The sequence below is a fragment of the Nerophis lumbriciformis genome, linkage group LG03, assembly GCF_033978685.3.
Source record: "Nerophis lumbriciformis linkage group LG03, RoL_Nlum_v2.1, whole genome shotgun sequence".
NCBI classification, from domain to species: Eukaryota; Metazoa; Chordata; class Actinopteri; order Syngnathiformes; family Syngnathidae; genus Nerophis; species Nerophis lumbriciformis.
The window spans coordinates 3,835,001-3,854,792 of record NC_084550.2 but is presented as its reverse complement, the minus strand read 5'-3'; the positions used below and the strand labels follow the sequence as shown (position 1 = coordinate 3,854,792).

The 19,792-nt window shown below is 40.3% G+C and overlaps 1 protein-coding gene across 19 annotated transcripts in view; it reads right to left on the bottom strand.

Moving 5' to 3' along the window:
* The window catches only part of camk2b1 (calcium/calmodulin-dependent protein kinase (CaM kinase) II beta 1), a 222,250-nt gene that overhangs the window by 108,991 nt on the left and 93,467 nt on the right, over positions 1 to 19,792 (bottom strand). For 13 of the 19 annotated variants that reach the window (XM_061932096.2, XM_061932147.2, XM_061932162.2 and 10 more), the window contains exon 12: positions 17,144 to 17,186. In XM_061932096.2, the coding sequence (XP_061788080.1) occupies positions 17,144 to 17,186 (43 nt within the window). Of the gene's footprint in view, positions 1 to 376; positions 452 to 17,143; positions 17,187 to 19,792 lie in introns of all 19 variants that reach the window. The other 6 variants (XM_061932069.2, XM_061932087.2, XM_061932079.2 and 3 more) reach the window with 1 other exon arrangement.

Here is a 19,792-nt window from a genome sequence, read left to right as displayed (position 1 = left end):
TCATTCACATCGATGTCCCACTGGGGTGAGTTTTTCCTTGCCCTTATGTGGGCTTTGTACCGAGGATGTCGTTGTGGCTTGTGCAGCCCTTTGAGACACTTGTGATTTAGGGCTATATAAATAAACATTGATTGATTGATTGATTTGTTTTGTTTTTAACCCCTTCTTAACCGTGAACGTACATTAAAAATGTACAATGAGTTGCCCAGCCGACAGCGAGACAGAAAGCCAGCTCTAGTAAGGCCGATGAGGTTGGGAAGCATAAAGCCATCATGCTCTGAGGAGGGAAGAAGATGAGTAAAAGAGAAGATAGAAAAGAGGGATGCGAGAGAGAGAGAGAGAGGCATCATGCCCCAGAGTCCAGCTGCGATATCACCTTGTTCCACCAACCCTGCGGTGGTGCCAGCGGCCGCAGTGGCAGAGGCTGGAGCGGTGGTCTGCCTGCTGCCCACTGTTGGCCGAGCACACATGGGAGAGAGAGAGAGAGGATTACATGGCGTGGACGGACGGACGGAGGGAGGGAGGGGCGTGGCGGAAGAAAGACGGAGTGACAGGAAGTGTAAAAAGACCGCAGGATAAAGAGAGTGTGGAGGCACAGACAGAGAGGATGGGGAGGGTTTGGAGTGAAACGCAGAAGACGTCCATCAAACTCAGGGGTCATCAGAGGACAAAGTCAGCAAGAGAGAAAGAGAGCTCTCGTCTCATTGACCTTATCTTTTTATTTAAGTACGATAAATGAATATCTAATAAAAAAAAACATTTAAAACAATTTAAGCATAAATATAAATTTGAGAATATAAATTGAAAATATTAATTAAATAAACAAATAAAACATCTAAATTAGGACTGGGCGATATATGGAATATACAGGTAAAAGCCAGTAAATTAGAATATTTTGAAAAACTTGATTTATTTCAGTAATTGCATTCAAAAGGTGTAACTTGTACATTATATTTATTCATTGCACACAGACTGATGCATTCAAATGTTTATTTCATTTAATTTTGATGATTTGAAGTGGCAACAAATGAAAATCCAAAATTCCGTGTGCCACAAAATTAGAATATTACTTAAGGCTAATACAAAAAAGGGATTTTTAGAAATGTTGGCCAACTGAAAAGTATGAAAATGAAAAATATGAGCATGTACAATACTCAATACTTGGTTGGAGCTCCTTTTGCCTCAATTACTGCGTTAATGCGGCGTGGCATGGAGTCGATGAGTTTCTGGCACTGCTCAGGTGTTATGAGAGCCCAGGTTGCTCTGATAGTGGCCTTCAACTCTTCTGCGTTTTTGGGTCTGGCATTCTGCATCTTCCTTTTCACAATACCCCACAGATTTTCTATGGGGCTAAGGTCAGGGGAGTTGGCGGGCCAATTTAGAACAGAAATACCATGGTCCGTAAACCAGGCACGGGTAGATTTTGCGCTGTGTGCAGGCGCCAAGTCCTGTTGGAACTTGAAATCTCCATCTCCATAGAGCAGGTCAGCAGCAGGAAGCATGAAGTGCTCTAAAACTTGCTGGTAGACGGCTGCGTTGACCCTGGATCTCAGGAAACAGAGTGGACCGACACCAGCAGATGACATGGCACCCCAAACCATCACTGATGGTGGAAACTTTACCCTAGACTTCAGGCAATGTGGATCCTGTGCCTCTCCTGTCTTCCTCCAGACTCTGGGACCTCGATTTCCAAAGGAAATGCAAAATTTGCATGGTTGGGTGATGGTTTGGGGTGCCATGTCATCTGCTGGTGTCGGTCCACTCTGTTTCCTGAGATCCAGGGTCAACGCAGCCATCTACCAGCAAGTTTTAGAGCACTTCATGCTTCCTGCTGCTGACCTGCTCTATGGAGATGGAGATTTCAAGTTCCAACAGGACTTGGCGCCTGCACACAGCGCAAAATCTACCCGTGCCAGGTTTACGGACCATGGTATTTCTGTTCTAAATTGGCCCGCCAACTCCCCTGACCTTAGCCCCATAGAAAATCTGTGGGGTATTGTGAAAAGGAAGATGCAGAATGCCAGACCCAAAAACGCAGAAGAGTTGAAGGCCACTATCAGAGCAACCTGGGCTCTCATAACACCTGAGCAGTGCCAGAAACTCATCGACTCCATGCCACGCCGCATTAACGCAGTAATTGAGGCAAAAGGAGCTCCAACCAAGTATTGAGTATTGTACATGCTCATATTTTTCATTTTCATACTTTTCAGTTGGCCAACATTTCTAAAAATCCCTTTTTTGTATTAGCCTTAAGTAATATTCTAATTTTGTGACACACGGAATTTTGGATTTTCATTTGTTGCCACTTCAAATCATCAAAATTAAATGAAATAAACATTTGAATGCATCAGTCTGTGTGCAATGAATAAATATAATGTACAAGTTACACCTTTTGAATGCAATTACTGAAATAAATCAAGTTTTTCAAAATATTCTAATTTACTGGCTTTTACCTGTACTATGTGTGTAAACCTTGAGTTATTTGGAATGTGTTTGGACTAGCATTTTGTTTTGGCTACAGAGATGGGACGAGAGAGAGAGGGTGGTGGGATCGGGAAGACAGACCATTTTTGGGGGGGCGCAATAGAATGTTCGAGGGTTAGACTGGTCTCAATCAAAATGTATATTGGCAAAGCTTTGAGAATATACAACAAAATACCTATTCTGTCTCTGGTGGTTTTTCAACTCAGCTTTAAGTGTCGGAAAGAACTTGGGAGCGAATTGTGACTTGAATTCCCTGGGAGGAACAACTGGTCCAAAACGCAACAAATGCAATTTAAAATAAATGAAGAATAGTGAACAACAGGCTGAATAAGTGTACGTTATATGAGGCATAAATAACCAAGAGGTCGAGTATAGCCGTACAGGTGGTGCTTTTTTTTACGAAAACCATATTGGGAGGGGACAAGGATATTTAGTTTTTCCAGAAAGCCATTCAGTCGGTTATAGACCACTTTTTTTGAAAATGTTGGTAAAATTTAAATTGGCCTATAATTGTTCATATTATTTTTATCACCTGATTTAAAAATTCATTCATAAAAATATCATTATGTCAAGATAATGGCACTAGCATTTACTTCATTTAAGAATATTTTTCAACATATTGAGCAAAAAGGTCTCTTTTTTTTTTTTTTTTATAAAAGTGCACTTGTTATTAGTGAGAATATACTTATTTTAAGGTATTTTTGGGTTCATTGAGGTTAGCTAATTTTACTTGTTTTGGAAAGTCTTGACAAGCCGAATTTTCTTGTTCTCTTGGCAGATAATTTTGCTTAGTTCAAATAAAATACCCCTCATTTTTGTTGTTTTTTTTCTTGTTTTTGAACACTGACTTTTTGCAGTGAAAATGTCGCATTTTTCTTCCTACGCCATTCCAGGTTCTATGGTCGTCATCGCATTTCCCCCCCTCTTAGTCTCCACTGGTGCCCCCGTTCAAGCTGGTGTTTTCTTTGAGGCTAGCATCAATATTTGATGGCATGACTGGTAAAGAGTAATTAAACCTTGATGATAACGATGTGCTTTTTCCAAGCCACACAGGAAGTTTGATTTATCTTCCTTTACAGCGCAGACGGTTTGTCTGCGTGATTTCAATTAAAAAGCCATTTTTAATTACCGTATTTTTCGGAGTATAAGTCGCTCCGGAGTATAAGTCGCACCGGCCGAAAATGCATAATAAAGAAGGGAAAAAACATATATAAGTCGCACTGGAGTATAAGTCGCATTTTTTGGGGGAAATGTATTTGATAAAAGCCAACAGCAAGAATAGACATTTGAAAGGCAATTTAAAATTAAAGCTGCAAGCAGCATTGGTCGGGCCCGCGTATTTGGCAGGTGCTAGTCCTAAGTGTCCCAATACTTTTGTCTACTTTTAGTCTGAAGTGTCCCAAGACTTTTGTCTAGTGTACCTACCTTGTCTGCATTGTGTGGGCACGTTGGTGCTTCCTGCTTTTAAGCAGCCATCTTAAAAAAACAGCAGCGCAGCAGCATCAGCGCAGCGGGTCTTTGAAGGGTCATAAAATCAAAACCGGAGCAGGTATTAAAACGCTGTTCTGTTATTTTATACACAAGGGTTTAATCTCTCTCCTGTGTTAGTTTGAAGCCGAAACGACAAACGCGCTCAGAGATAGTTTTTGAAGGAAGGTGACCGGTTTTTACAAAAAAATTGTTTTGAAGGGGGAATAGCAAACTTCCTGTTGATTTTTGCTGGGGGTTGTCAATTTATGAAATGTAGGTCTAAGTGAGACCTACATAGAGGTTTTTGTTTCATGTCTCTCCGACCTTCCCAGGGAGAGTTACAGGCAGGTTTGTCAGTTTTTTCATCCGAGGAGCAGTTTTTTCTGCGTTTCATTAAAAAATTGCGCTAGAGCACAATTTTGAGATTTGGGGTTAGGTTTTTTTATTAGATCACAATTTTTGCCAGTCCTGATGTATGTGTTCAGTTCGGTGAGTTTTGAAGCATGTTAAGGGGGTCAAATTACAGCTCAAAGAGGCAAAAGTGACTGTTTTTAGTACTTTTTTGTCTTGAAAGGGGAATTGCCAACTTCCTGTTGATTTTTGCCCGAGAATATACTATTATGAAATCTAGGTCTAAGTCAGACCTACATAGAGGTTTTTGTTTCATGTCTCTCCGACCTTCCTAGTGGGAGTTACAGGCAGTCTAGTTTTTTTTTCTTCGTAGGGGGCGCTAGAGTGCAATTTTAAGTTTTGTGGTTCGTTTTTTTTTTTTTTTAAAAGGCCATTTTCGCAGGTCCTGATGTGTGGGTCAAATATGGTGAGTTTTGAAGCATGTTAAGTGGGTCAAATTACAGTTTAAAGTGGCGGCGGAAGAATAAAGAATAAAGAATAAAAAACCTTACAAATTCAATAGGTCCTTATGTCCCATTGCATAAGGACTCCCTTTGGGAGTCCTTATACAATGGGCCATGCGGGCCCTAATAAATAAAGAATAGTGAACAACAGGCTGAATAAGTGTACGTTATATGAGGCATAAATAACCAACTGGTATGTTAACGTAACATATTATGGTAAGAGTCATTCAAATAACTATAACATATAGAACATGCTATACGTTTACCAAACAATCTGTCACTCCTAATCGCTAAATCCCATGAAATCTTATACGTCTAGACCAGGGGTCGGCAACCCAAAATGTTGAAAGAGCCATATTGGACCAAAAATACAAAAACAAATCTGTCTGGAGCCGCAACAAATTAAAAGCCATATTACATACGGATAGTGTGTCATGAGATATAAATTGAATTGAGATGACTTAAAGGAAACTAAATGAGCTCAAATATAACTACAAATGAGGTATAATGATGCAGTATGTACATATAGCTAGCCTAAATAGCATGTTAGCATCGATTAGCTTGCAGTCATGCAGTGACCAAATATGTCTGATTAGCACTCCACACAAGTCAATAACATCAACATAACTCACCTTTGTGCATTCATGCACAACGTTAAAAGTTTGGTGGACAAAATGAGACAGAAAAAGAAGTGGCATAAAACACGTCCTAGAAAGTCGGAGAAAGTTATACATGTAAACAAACTACGGTGAGTTCAAGGACCGCCAAAATTAGTAGGACAAAACGGCGCTCGCCAAATACTTGAGTCAGTGAAGCATGTTTAATATAAACAGTGTGCTTTGTAACAATTAGGGAGGTTTGTGTCACGTTTGTCCTCCTACAGAAACCATATTAAAACAAAAAATATATTTTTTTCCCCTCATCTTTTTCCATTTTTCATTTATTTTTGAAAAAGCTCCGGAGAGCCAATAGGGCGGCGCTAAAGAGCCGCATGCGGCTCTAGAGCCGCGGGTTGCCGACCCCTGGTCTAGTCTCTTACGTGAATGAGATAAATAATTAGGGCCCGCATGGCCCATTGTATAAGGACTCCCAAAGGGAGTCCTTATACAATGGGACATAAGGACCTATTGAATTTGTAAGGTTTTATTATTATTATTACACTAAATTGGCCCTAGTGTGTGAATGTGAGTGTGAATGTTGTCTGTCTATCTGTGTTGGCCCTGCGATGAGGTGGCGACTTGTCCGGGGTGTACCCCGCCTTCCGCCCGATTGTAGCTGAGATAGGCTCCAGCGCCCCCCGCAACCCCAAAGGGAATAAGCGGTAGAAAATGGATGGATGGATACTGGCCGCCTCTTTGAGCTGCAATTTGACCCACTTAACATGCTTCAAAATTCACCATATTTGACGCACACGTCAGGACCTGCGAAAATTGCCTTTTGATAAAAAAAACCGAACAGCAAAACTCAAAATTGCGCTCTAGCGCCCCCTAGGGAAAACAAAAACTAGAATGCCTGTAACTCCCACTAGGAAGGTCGGAGAGACATGAAACAAAAACCTCTATGTAGGTCTGACTTACACCTACCTTTCATAATTGTACAAAAATCAACAGGAAGTTGGCAATTCCCCCTTCAAGACAAAAAAGTACTAAAAACAGTAACTTTTGCCTCTTTGAGCTGTAATTTGACCCCCTTAACATGCTTCAAAACTCACCAAACTGAACACACACATCAGGACTGGCTAAAATTGTGATCTAATGAAAAAACCTAACCCCAAATCTAAAAATTGCGCTCTACCGCAATTTTTGAATAAAACGCAGAAAAAACTGCTCCTCGGAAGAAAAAAATGACATAACTGCCTGTAACTCCCACTGGGAAGGTCAGACAGACATGAAAACCTCTATGTAGGTCTCACTTAGACCTACATTTCATAAATTGACAACCCCCAGCAAAAATCAACAGGAAGTTTGCTATTCCCCCTTCAAAACAAATTTTTTTGTAAAAACCGGTCACCTTCCTTCAAAAACGATCTCCTCTGAGCGCGTTTGTCGTTTCGCCTTCAAACTAACACAGGAGAGAGATTGGACCATTGTGATTACAATGACAGAAGCGCTTTTTTTCTAACTGCTCCGGTTTTGATTTTATGACCCTTCAAAGACCCGCTGCGCTGATGCTGCTGCGCTGCTGTTTTTTTAAGATGGCTGCTTAAAAGCAGGAAGCACCAACGTGCCCACACAATGCAGACTAGGTAGGTACACTAGACAAAAGTCTTGGGACACTTCAGACTAAAAGTAGACAAAAGTATTGGGACACTTATGACTATCACTGGACAAAAGTATTGGGACATTTAGGACTAGCACCTGCCAAATATGCGGGCCCGACCAATGCTGCTTGCAGCTTTAATATTATTTGATATTTTACGCTAATGTGTTCATCATTTCACACATAAGTCGCTCCTGAGTATAAGTCGTACCTATTTACCATCTACTTATAGTCCGAAAAAGACGGTATATGGTGATATTTGAGTATACGTTCTCACAAAGTTGCTTTTAGCTGCGGGCATTACACTACAGAGAGGTAGCGGCATGGGTAGCGTTAGCTGTGGTGCGAGTGGTAATATTGAATCACAGAAAGTTTGTCAAACAAATCAAGTGTTCGAACAAACATTTTACAAAGTAATCGCTGCAGACACAAGTCCGATTGTATTCCACAAGACGATAGAAGTGATTTTAAGCGCCATTTCCTTCGACACACACTATTACCTTTATGAGCCACTTCTTTCGGGACTCTGTGAAAGTTCTTCCCTGGCTCTCTATTTGAACGATTGGAACACCCAAAAACAGAACAGCAATATGGTATTTTTTTGCTCAAAACTCTAAACTCACTTTCACTTGTTTTAAAGCTACGCTATTAACCCACGAAGAAGAAAAACAGATGTGACGTAATATGCAAGCCTCCTATAAAAGTAATTGTAAGGTGGACAAATAATTGCTAGCCAAAAAATAATATTAAATAAAACTAATTTTCTTAATTATTTTGTTAGTGAACTATCATCCATCCATTTTCTACCGCTTATTCCCTTTGGGGTCGCTGGAGCCTATCTCAGCTACAATCAATAAACACTAATAGAAATTGAATTTAGTCGTTTGATTTACGCGATTTACCACTTCTTTTAGATAAACCAAAAGAAAAAAGTCAACAAAGTAGCAGTAACACGGCGTTACAATTCAAATTAAATGTACTGAACCGTAGCATAGGCCATTTTGTAACAATGTATTTTAAATTAATTTAATGTTGTTCTGTTAATATACTCAATTCATTAGTTAAGTACTAGATTGACTTATGGCACACACACGCACAAAAAATTGTTTGGATAGTAACTATCTTTTCACCACAAAACTGAAAAAGTGGCTTAAGGAAAATCCCAATTGTGAGCACTAGAACTGGACAAATGGGGCCAATTACTTTTAATTAGAGATGTCCGATAATATATTATCGACCGATAAATGCGTTAAAATGTAAAATGGAAATTATCGGTATCGTTTTTTTTGTTTTTTTTAAAATTAAATCAACATAAAAAACACAAGATACACTTACAATTAAAGCTGCAAGCAGCATTGGTCGGGCCCGCGTATTTGGCAGGTGCTAGTCCTAAATGTCCCAATACTTTTGTCCAGTGCTAGTCCTAAGTGTCCCAATACTTTTGTCTACTTTTAGTCTGAAGTGTCCCAAGACTTTTGTCTAGTGTACCTACCTTGTCTGCATTGTGTGGGCACGTTGGTGCTTCCTGCTTTTAAGCAGCCATCTTAAAAAAACAGCAGCGCAGCGGGTCTTTGAAGGGTCATAAAATCAAAACCGGAGCAGGTATTAAAACGCTGTTCTGTTATTTTATACACAAGGGTTTAATCTCTCTCCTGTGTTAGTTTGAAGCCGAAACAACAAACACGCTCAGAGGAGATAGTTTTTGAAGGAAGGTGACCGGTTTTTACAAAAAATGTGTTTTGAAGGGGGAATAGCAAACTTCCTGTTGATTTTTGTTGTCAATTTATGAAATGTAGGTCTAAGTGAGACCTACATAGAGTTTCATGTCTCTCAGACCTTCCCAGTGGGAGTTACAGGCAGTTTTGTCAGTTTTTTCATCCGAGGAGCAGTTTTTTGTGCGTTTCATTAAAAAATTGCGCTAGAGCACAATTTTGAGATTTGGGGTTAGGTTTTTTTATTAGATCGCAATTTTTGCCAGTCCTGATGTGTGTGTTCAGTTCGGTGAGTTTTGAAGCATGTTAAGGGGGTCAAATTACAGCTCAAAGAGGCAAAAGTGACTGTTTTTAGTACTTTTTTGTCTTGAAGGGGGAATTGCCAACTTCCTGTTGATTTCTGCCCGATGATATACAATTATGAAAACTAGGTCTAAGTCAGACCTACATACAGGTTTTTGTTTCATGTCTCTCCGATCTTCCTAGTGGGAGATATAGGCAGTCTAGTTGTTTTTTTTCCTAGGGGGCGCTAGAGCGCAATTTTGAGTTTTGGGGTTCGGTTTTTTTAAAAAAAGGTAATTTTCGCAGGTCCTGATGTGTGGGTCAAATATGATGAGTTTTGAAGCATGTTAAGTGGGTCAAATTACAGTTTAATGTGGCGGCGGAAGAATAAAGAATAAAGAATAAAACCTTACAAATTCAATAGGTCCTTATGTCCCATTGCATAAGGACTCCCTTTGGGAGTCCTTATGCAATGGGCCATGCGGGCCCTAATTAGTGCACCAACCCAAACCCCCCCCCCCATTTACACTCATTCACACAAAAGGGTTGTTTCTTTCTGTTATTAATATTGCGGTTCCTACATTATATATCAATATATATCAATACAGTCTGCAAGGGATACAGTCCGTAAGCACACATGATTGTCCACGCTGCTGGTCCACTAATAGTACTAACCTTTAACACTTCATTTTACTCATTTTCATTCTGTCATGTCTGTGTAATCATGTTTTGTTTTAAGTCATGTTTTGTTTAGTTTCTGGCTTTTCACTCCCTTGTCTTGTTTGCATGATTACCCATTAGTTTCACCTGTTCCACGTTTGGACTCATTGTGCACTCTTGTTTGTCACCATAGCAACCCATTAGTTTTCACCTGTCACGTCACGCACCCGTTTCACGTTTTGAGTCACGCACCTGTTTTCGTTAATCATGTCCATAGTATTTAAGTTCATTCTTTTCAGTTTGCCGTGCTGACGACCACCACATTTATGCTCTGTCCATGCCTGGCACTTCTTCCCATGTCCATTCTTCATGCAACTATTTTTGTCCAAGCCAAGTAAGTTTTTGTTCCATGTTTATAGTCTTTTTGTTTTTCAGAGTTTGTTCTCCGCCACTGTGCGTGCTTTTCATTTGTACTTTTTTGCTAGTCTTTTGGTTTCATAGTTTATTCTCCGCCACTGTGCGCGCTTTCATTTATTCCTTTTTTTTTTGATAATAATACATAAATCATGTACCTTCATTCCCGTCTCGCCCGAGCCAACTTTCCGTTGCATCCCGGAAAAGCACACACCCAAGACCCAGTCATGACACATTCATTACTAGTTTCTATGGAACTGTTTTTATATGGTTTTACTTTCTTTTTTATTCAAGAAAAAATGTTTTTAATTAATTTATCTTATTTTTTTATTTTTTTTTAAAAGGACCTTATCTTCACCATACCTGGTTGTCCAAATTAGGCATAATAGTGTGTTAATTCCACGACTGCCCATATCGGTTGATATCGGTATCGGTAATTAAAAAGTTGGATAATATCGGATATCGGCAAAAAGCCATTATCGGACATCCCTACTTTTGATGTATTTTTATTTTGTACTTAATCCTTTTTTCTCAATTTTTCTTTAAAAGCCTAACCAGGGACGAGGGATGCTAATTAGCCTGTGGTTCGAAGTCTTACGTACTTTAAAACATAGTTTCGTTGTACTTGTGCAATGACAATAAAGTCCTATCCTATCCTACTTTGACATTGGTTACTAATGGGTAGCAATGTTTAATTGTACTCTCCCTGTCAAAAAAAAAAAAAATCCTGTCTACTAGAGATGCGCGGATAGGCAATTATTTCATCCGCAACCGCATCACAAAAGTGGTCAACCATCCGCCATCCACCCGAACTAACATTTAATCAAAACCGCACCCGCCCGCCACCCGCCCGTTGTTATATATCTAATATAGACGATGCAAGGCATTAGTGAGGTTATAAAGCTTTTGCCTGTTAAAGAAAGGAGACTGATCCAATGCAGCAGAGACATTCAATGCGTGCCACGCTGTCACGGCCCAGACGCACACCAGTGCGCAATCATCTGGGAGCCGCGCTGAGCGCACCTCCAAGCGCGTGGAGGTGCGATGTCCCTCGCACCCGCGGCGGCTCCACCCGGGCTCGCGCCCGAGGCTTCAGCGCGCACCGCGGCGGCCATCCTACTCGTCGCGGCCTAGCTCTCGCTGCCGGCGACGGCCGGGTATGGGCCCGACGCTCCATCGCCATCCATTTTCAGGGCTAGTTGATTCGTCAGGTGGGTTGTTACACACTACTAAGCGGGTTCCGACTTCCATGGCCACCGTCCTGCTGTCTATATCAACCAACACCTTTTCTGGGGTCTGATGAGCGTCGGCATCGGGCGCCTTAACCCAGCGTTCGGTTCATCCCGCAGCGCCAGTTCTGCTTACCAAAAGTGGCCCACTCGGCTCACCAGGGTGAGCCCCACTCCTTTCGTGAGCGCACTGCGCGCGGAGTGACCCCTGTTACGCGCCCCCGGCAACGGGGGTGGCGGGCAGGTAAGCTGCGCGGGCGGAGCGCGCGGAGTGACCCCTGTTACGAGCCCCTGGCCACATGACGCCGGCCGCGGCGAAGGCGGGGTGTCGGTGCGGTGGGCGCGGTGGTGACCCTGGACGTGCGTCGGGCCCTTCTCGCGGATCACCTCAGCTACGGCTCCCGGTGGGGCCCTCTCGGGGGAAGGGGCCTCGGTCCCGGACCCCGGCGAGGCGTCCCTTCTCCGCTCCGTAAAAGTGTCCATCTCTTTTTTTTTTCTTCTTCTGTCGTGGCATATGCAGCAGGTGCCTGCTCGTTTTTCGTATGTGGGTAACAACATTTACCTATGTATATATATTTCCCAATTGGTTTAACTGCCACCCGCCTGAATCTATTTAAAATCTAATTTTTTTTTATTTCAACCGCCCGACCCGACCCGCAGATAAAATCTATTTTTCTTTTTTATTTCAACCGCCCGACCCGCGGATAATCCGCGGTTGTGTCCGCAAACCGCGCATCTCTACTGTCTACACACAAAATGATCCAGAGTATGGCTTAAAAACACACAAAATATGCCAACATTATTTTATGAACTCACAAAGCAATATACCGCTTGGCCAAGTGAGGATACACCAGACAATGTATTAGGTACGCTTTGTGTAACGCCCGGAAGCAAACAACGTCAGCGCCGTGATTCAGTTTTGTATAATGTATGACTCATATACCATGAAATAAAAGAACTTCTTTTTCTCTCTTTCTGACTCGTTCACCTGATTACCTTACAATCATAAAGGGAGAGACACTTCCTGAGAAACAGGGGGGGGGGGGGGATTGAGAGTCGCCGTCCGTGTGTGTGTGTGTGTGACAGTGTGACATAGCAGCAGCAGCAGCATCGAGACACAAAAAGACACAAAGGCACAAGGGCACAAAGGCAGAATACACAACCTTTCGAGCGTCGCTTCATCTTGCAAAACTGGCCCATTTATTGGTATTTGTCAGTCTCACTTTTCTGACCACAATAGTGAAAGCTAAACTGTGCGTTGTTATAGTCCCAACAGAGATGGAGTTATCATGTACATCAGGCCTGGGCAATTATTTTGACTCGGGGGCCACATTTAGAGAAAAAAATGTGTCTGGGGCCGGTGTATCTCAGTGTTTCCCACACATTCATTTATTTGTGGCGGCCCGCCACGAAAAAATTACGTCCGCCACAAATGGATATTTCGGCTTTTGACTCGCTCGACCGCTCATAAAAGCAATGGGACTCTGTCTGTGAATGTACCTTGTAGTTACAACTCCGGTGCAGTAGGTGGCGGTAGCCTACTATGCATTGTAACTCCGCCAATAGCACTTAATTCACCTGGTGGGCCAGAAGAAGAAGAAGAAGAAGAAGAAGACGGCGGAGTAAAAGAACGGACCGACCGGATCAAAATACGAGGGCAATATAGGTTGTAGGTAGATAAGTTCTAGCTGCATCATATATTTAACGTTAATCCGCGATTTCACCGAGCGTTTCACTCACGGTGAGCAGCCTGACGCTGCTTCATTTACACCGCCGCTGTTGTCACGTCACGTGTTACCGTACCGACGAGCTAACGTGTCCAGGTTATAACCCTGTTGTCAATAAACACACGTGGAGACGGTGCTTCAGATACTGCATTAATAATGAAGCTAAATTGTCCACTGTCCACTGCAGCATGTGAATGCAATGAAAAGAATAAAATCTGAGCCAACCAGCTGTTAAAATGTTGTCCAGGTTAATGTTTTGGCCATTAAAGGCCCTTCATTTCAACATTTCAACTGTGGTCAGGCTTTAAACATGTGGCTGACCTGTTTAGATGAGTGTAACTCAGGGGTGCTCACACTTTTTCTGCAGGCGAGCTACTTTTCAATTGATCAAGTCGTGGGGATCTACCTCATTCATATATATCATTTATATTTACTTATTTATGAAATATATGTTTTTGTTAACAAGTTAAAGGTGTTTAATGATAATGCAAGCATGTTTAACACATATAGTTAATATTGTTAATAAATTAAAGGTGTTTAATGATAATACAAGTATGTTTAATACATATAGTTAATATTGTTAACAAGTTAAAGGTGTTTAATGACAATACAAGCATGTTTAACACATATAGTTAATATTGTTAACAAGTTAAAGGTGTTTAAAGATAATACAAGCATGTTTAACACATATAGTTAATATTGTTAACAAGTTAAAGGTGTTTAAAAATAATACAAGCATGTTGAACACATATAGATTCCTTTCTTTCATGAAGACAAGAATATAAGTTGGTGTATTACCTGATTGTGATGACTTGCATTGATAGGAATCAGACAGTGGTGCTGATAACGTCCGCATTTTCGAATGGAGGAGAAAAAAAGTCTTCCTTTCTGTCCAATACCACATGAAAGTGGTTGGTTTTTGGCATCTTATTTGTCCAGCTTCCGTACTCCTCTGTATACACTTTACAAGAAATACATTGTCGGCAAACTCCGTAGTTTGCTAGCTTGTGCACGCCAGCTTTCTGAGACTCTTATTTTGTTAGCGCAACTGTGCAGTCGGTCTTTGGAGTTTTGACGACAGGTACGGCGCCAGAGTCTGTTGAAATAAAGTGTTTCTCGCCTTCCTGTCGGTAATTTTAATGAGCTAAATATGTACATAAAGTGTTGTACTTATATTCCAACTCCGCGTTCTTCTTGGTCATCGCCGCTGCCGCCGTCACCCCCCGCCCCCCGACCACACCACCACAAATAGATGCCTGTCCTGTGGGAAACACTGTATCTAATTTTAGGAACACTAATACAAAACCTCACAATAAAGTCTTGATTGAATGCTAAAAACGTTATGACAGACCGCCTTAAAAAACGTAATGGAATTCTAAATTTTTCTATGAAGGATAAAACACTGAATATTGACAAAATATGAACACCCCCCCTTTCCATCGACACATTTTACAATCAAGTGAAACGCAACAAAACAGTGAAATATGAACAAAATAAACCCACCTACAATCTGATATTTGCTGAATTTCCCCCAGGGATCAATAAAGTACTTTCTAATCTATTCTATACATCACTAAGCTTTAGAACTTTGTTGTGAAAATCTCCTTCCGCGTCTGTGGAAACGCTTCCCGCCCACACTGCTTGGTGCCTCGTGAATCAAACACTTTAGCCAGTAAACTAGTTGAGAGTGAATCAAACACGTTACACAGTAAACTAGTTGAGAGTGAATCAAACACTTTAGCCAGTAAACTAGTTGAGAGTGAATCAAACACGTTAGACAGTAAACTAGTTGAGAGTGAATCAAACACGTTACACAGTAAACTAGTTGAGAGTGAATCAAACACTTTAGCCAGTAAACTAGTTGAGAGTGAATCAAACACTTTACACACTAAACTAGTTGAGAGTGAATCAAACACTTTACACACTAAACTAGTTGAGAGTGAATCAAACACTTTACACACTAAACTAGTTGAAAGTGAATCAAACACTTTACACACTAAACTAGTTCAGAGTGAATCAAACACTTTACACAGTAAACTAGTTGAGAGTGAATCAAACACTTTACACACTAAACTAGTTGAGAGTGAATCAAACACTTTACACAGTAAACTAGTTGAGAGTGAATCAAACACTTTACACAGTAAACTAGTTGAGAGTGAATCAAAGACTTTACACAGTAAACTAGTTGAGAGTGAATCAAACTTTTTACACAGTAAACTAGTTGAGAGTGAATCAAACACTTTACACAGTAAACTAGTTGAGAGTGAATCAATTACTTTACCCAGTAAACTAGTTGAGAGTGAATCAAACACTTTACACAGTAAACTAGTTGAGAGTGAATCAAACACTTTACACACTACACTAGTTGAGAGTGAATCAAACACTTTACACAGTAAACTAGTTGAGAGTGAATCAAACACTTTACACACTAAACTAGTTGAGAATGAATCAAACACTTTACACAGTAAACTAGTTGAGAGTGAATCAAACACTTTACACACTAAACTAGTTGAGAGTGAATCAAACACTTTACACAGTAAACTAGTTGAGAATGAATCAAACACTTTACACAGTAAACTAGTTGAGAGTGAATCAAACACTTTACACAGTAAACTAGTTGAGAGTGAATCAAATATTTTACACAGCAAACTACCGTATTTTCCGCACTATTAGCCGCACCTAAAAACCACAAATTTACTCAAAAGCTGACAGTGCGGCTTATAACCCGGTGCGCTTTATATATGGATTAATATTAAGATTCATTTTCATAAAGTTTCGGTCTCGCAACTACGGTAAACAGCCGCCATCTTTTTTCCCCGTAGAAGAGGAAGTGCTTCTTCTTCTACGCAAGCAACCGCCAAGGTAAGCACCCGCCCCCATAGAAGAGGAAGCGCTCCTTCTTCTACTGTAAGCAACCACCCGCCCCCGTAGAAGAAGAAGAAGCGCGCGGATATTACGTTTCATTTCCTTTGTGTGTTTACATCTGTAAAGACCACAAAATGGCTCCTACTAAGCGACAGGTTTCCGGTTCATGAAAAGACGCAATCTCTCCATCCGCACACGGACTACTATTTCACAGCAACTGCCTAAAGACTTTCAAGAAAAGCTGGCTACTTTCCGTGCATATTGTAAAAACAAGATAGCTGAAAAAAAGATCCGGCCAGAGAACATTATCAACATGGACGAGGTTCCACTGACTTTTGATATTCCTGTGAACCGCACTGTGGATACAACGGGAGCACGTACGGTGAATATTCGCACCACAGGGAATGAGAAGTCATCCTTCACTGTGGTTCTAGCTTGCCATGCTAATGGCCAGAAACTTCCACCCATGGTGATATTCAAAAGGAAGACCTTGCCAAAAGAGACCTTTCCAGCCGGCGTCATCATAAAAGCTAACTCGAAGGGATGGATGGATGAAGAAAAGATGAGCGAGTGGTTAAGGGAAGTTTACGCGAAGAGGCCGGGTGGCTTTTTTCACGCAGCTCCGTCCATGTTGATATACGACTCCATGCGCGCCCACATCACGCTGGTTTTTAATATATTATTAAAGTTTGACTGACCTATCTGACTGGTTTTTTGACATTCCTTTAGCGCAGTTAGATGCGGCTTATAACACGGGGCGGCTTATAGGTGGACAAAGTTTTGAAATATGCCGTTCATTGAAGGCGCGGCTTATAACCCAGGGCGCCTTATGGTGCGGACAATACGGTAGTTGAGAGTGAAACAAACACTTTACACAGTAAACTTTTTTTGACATGGACTTCTATATGCTGGCCTTTGAACACATAACACACATATCACATGGAAACACATTAAACGGGTGTTGTGTACGTGTTTGTGCAGGAAAAGTTGCTAAAGACTGTTTGTGAGGGGCCAGCATGTCCGATCAATAACATGACAGGAAGCGAGCGATGATTGACAACTCCTCCAAAAATGCTGACATGACCCATGAATGATGCGAGTCCTTTCTTATGTGACGAGCACATGCAGGCCGTGTGTGACTTTGCTCTGTGGGAGGAGGCGAGCATGACCACTTAAAAGAGACTTACCGGAGAAATTCCGAGAGACCAGCATGGTGGTCAGGATGGCTCCCTGTGGAGGGGAAGGAAAAGACCAAAAAGGTTAACTTTTATTTTGCGCTTTTAGGAAATGAAGGTACGACATAACAGACTTAGACTTAGACAAACTTTAAGGGGAATTGTTCCACACAGTAGCTCAGTTACAATGATGGAAGGACAATGCAGGTATAAAATAGACTAAAAGCAATATCAAATATAACATATATACGTAATATTTACATAATATATGTACAGTATAGGACAGGGGTGCTCACACTTTTTCTGCAGCCGAGCTACTTTTCAATTGATCAAGTCGTGGGGATCTACCTCATTCATATATATCATTTATATTTACTTATTTATGAAATATATGTTTTTGTTAACAAGTTAAAGGTGTTTAATGATAATGCAAGCATGTTTAATACATATAGTTAATATTGTTAAAGGTGTTTAAAGATAATGCAAGCATGTTTAACACATAGTTAATATTGTTAACAAGTTAAAGGTGTTTAATGATAATACAAGCATGTTTAATACATATAGTTAATATTGTTAAAGGTGTTTAATGATAATACAAGCATGTTTAATACATATAGTTAATATTGTTAAAGGTGTTTAAAGATAATGCAAGCATGTTTAACACATAGTTAATATTGTTAACAAGTTAAAGGTGTTTAATGATAATACAAGCATGTTTAATACATATAGTTAATATTGTTAAAGGTGTTTAAAGATAATACAAGCATGTTTAACACAGTTAATATTAATAAATTAAAGGTGTTTAATGATACAAGAATGTTTAATACATATAGTTAATATTGTTAACAAGCTAAAGGTGTTTAAAGATAATTCAAGCATGTTTAACACATATAGTTAATATTGTTAACAAGTTAAAGGTGTTTAATGATAATACAAGCATGTTTAACACAGTTAATATTAATAAATTAAAGGTGTTTAATGATACAAGAATGTTTAATACATATAGTTAATATTGTTAACAAGTTAAAGGTGTTTAAAGATAATACAAGCATGTTAACACATATAGTAATATTGTTAACAAGTTAAAGGTGTTTAATGATAATACAAGCATGTTTAACACATATAGTTAATATTGTTAACAAATTAAAGGTGTTTAATGATAATACAAGCATGTTTAACACAGTTAATATTAATAAATTAAAGGTGTTTAATGATACAAGAATGTTTAATACATATAGTTAATATTGTTAACAACTTAAAGGTGTTTAAAGATAATACAAGCATGTTTAACACATATAGTTAATATTGTTAAAAAATTAAAGGTGTTTAAAGATAATGCAAGCATGTTTAACACATATAGTTAATATTGTTAACAAGTTAAAGGTGTTTAATGATAATACAAGCATGTTTAACACAGTTAATATTAATAAATTAAAGGTGTTTAATGATACAAGAATGCCTACTCAGTGGCCTAGTGGTTAGAGTGTCCGCCCTGAGATCGGTAGGTTGTGAGTTCAAATCCCGGCCGAGTCATACCAAAGACTATAAAAATGGGACCCATTACCTCCCTGCTTGGCACTCAGCATCAAGGGTTGGAATTGGGGGTTAAATCACCAAAAATGATTCCCGGGCGCGGCCACCGCTGCTGCCCACTGCTCCCCTCACCTCCCAGGGGGTGATCAAGGGTGATGGGTCAAATGCAGAGAATAATCTCGCCACACCTAGTGTGTGTGTGACAATCATTGGTACTTTAACTTTAACTTTTTTTAATACATATAGTTAATATTGTTAACAAGTTATAGGTGTTTAATGATAATACAAGCATGTTTAACACATATAGTTAATATTGTTAACAAGTTAAAGGTGTTTAATGATAATACAAGCATGTTTAACACATAGTTAATGCTAATAAGTTAAAGGTGTTTAAAGATAATACAAGCATGTTTAACACATATAGATTCCTTTCTTTCTTGAAGACAAGAATATAAGTTGGTGTATTACCTGATTGTGATGACTTGCATTGATTGGAATCAGACAGTGGTGATGATAACGTCCGCATTTTCGAATGGAGGAGAAAAAAAGTCCTCCTTTCTGTCCAATACCACATGAAAGTGGTTGGTTTTTTTGGCATCTTATTTGTCCAGCTTCCGTACTCCTTTGTATACACTTTACAAGAAATACATTGGCGGCAAACTTCAAAAGTCGCTTGCTAGCTTGTGCACGCCAGCTTTCTGAGACTCTTATTTTGTTAGCGCAACTGTGCAGTCGGTCTTTGGAGTTTTGACGACAGGTACGGCGCCAGAGTCTGTTGAAATAAAGTGTTTCTCGCCTTCCAGTCGGTCATTTTAATGAGCTGGCAGCAGCCAGCGTCATCTCAGAAGACCCTCGGGTGCCGTGAATGTCAATCAAGTGACGAAAGTGACGTCATAGTGAAGATTTATGATCGCTCATTTTTAGGATATTATGTGATTGGGCCGGCACGCAAAGGCAGTGCCTTTAAGGCACGCCCACAATATTGTTGTCTGGGTGGAAATCGGGAGATATTCGGGAAAATGGTTGCCCCGGGAGATTTTCGGGAGGGGCACTGAAATTCGGGAGTCTCCCGGGAAAATGGGGGAGGGTCGGCAAGTATGACTGGGAGACGCAACTGCTCTGTACTTC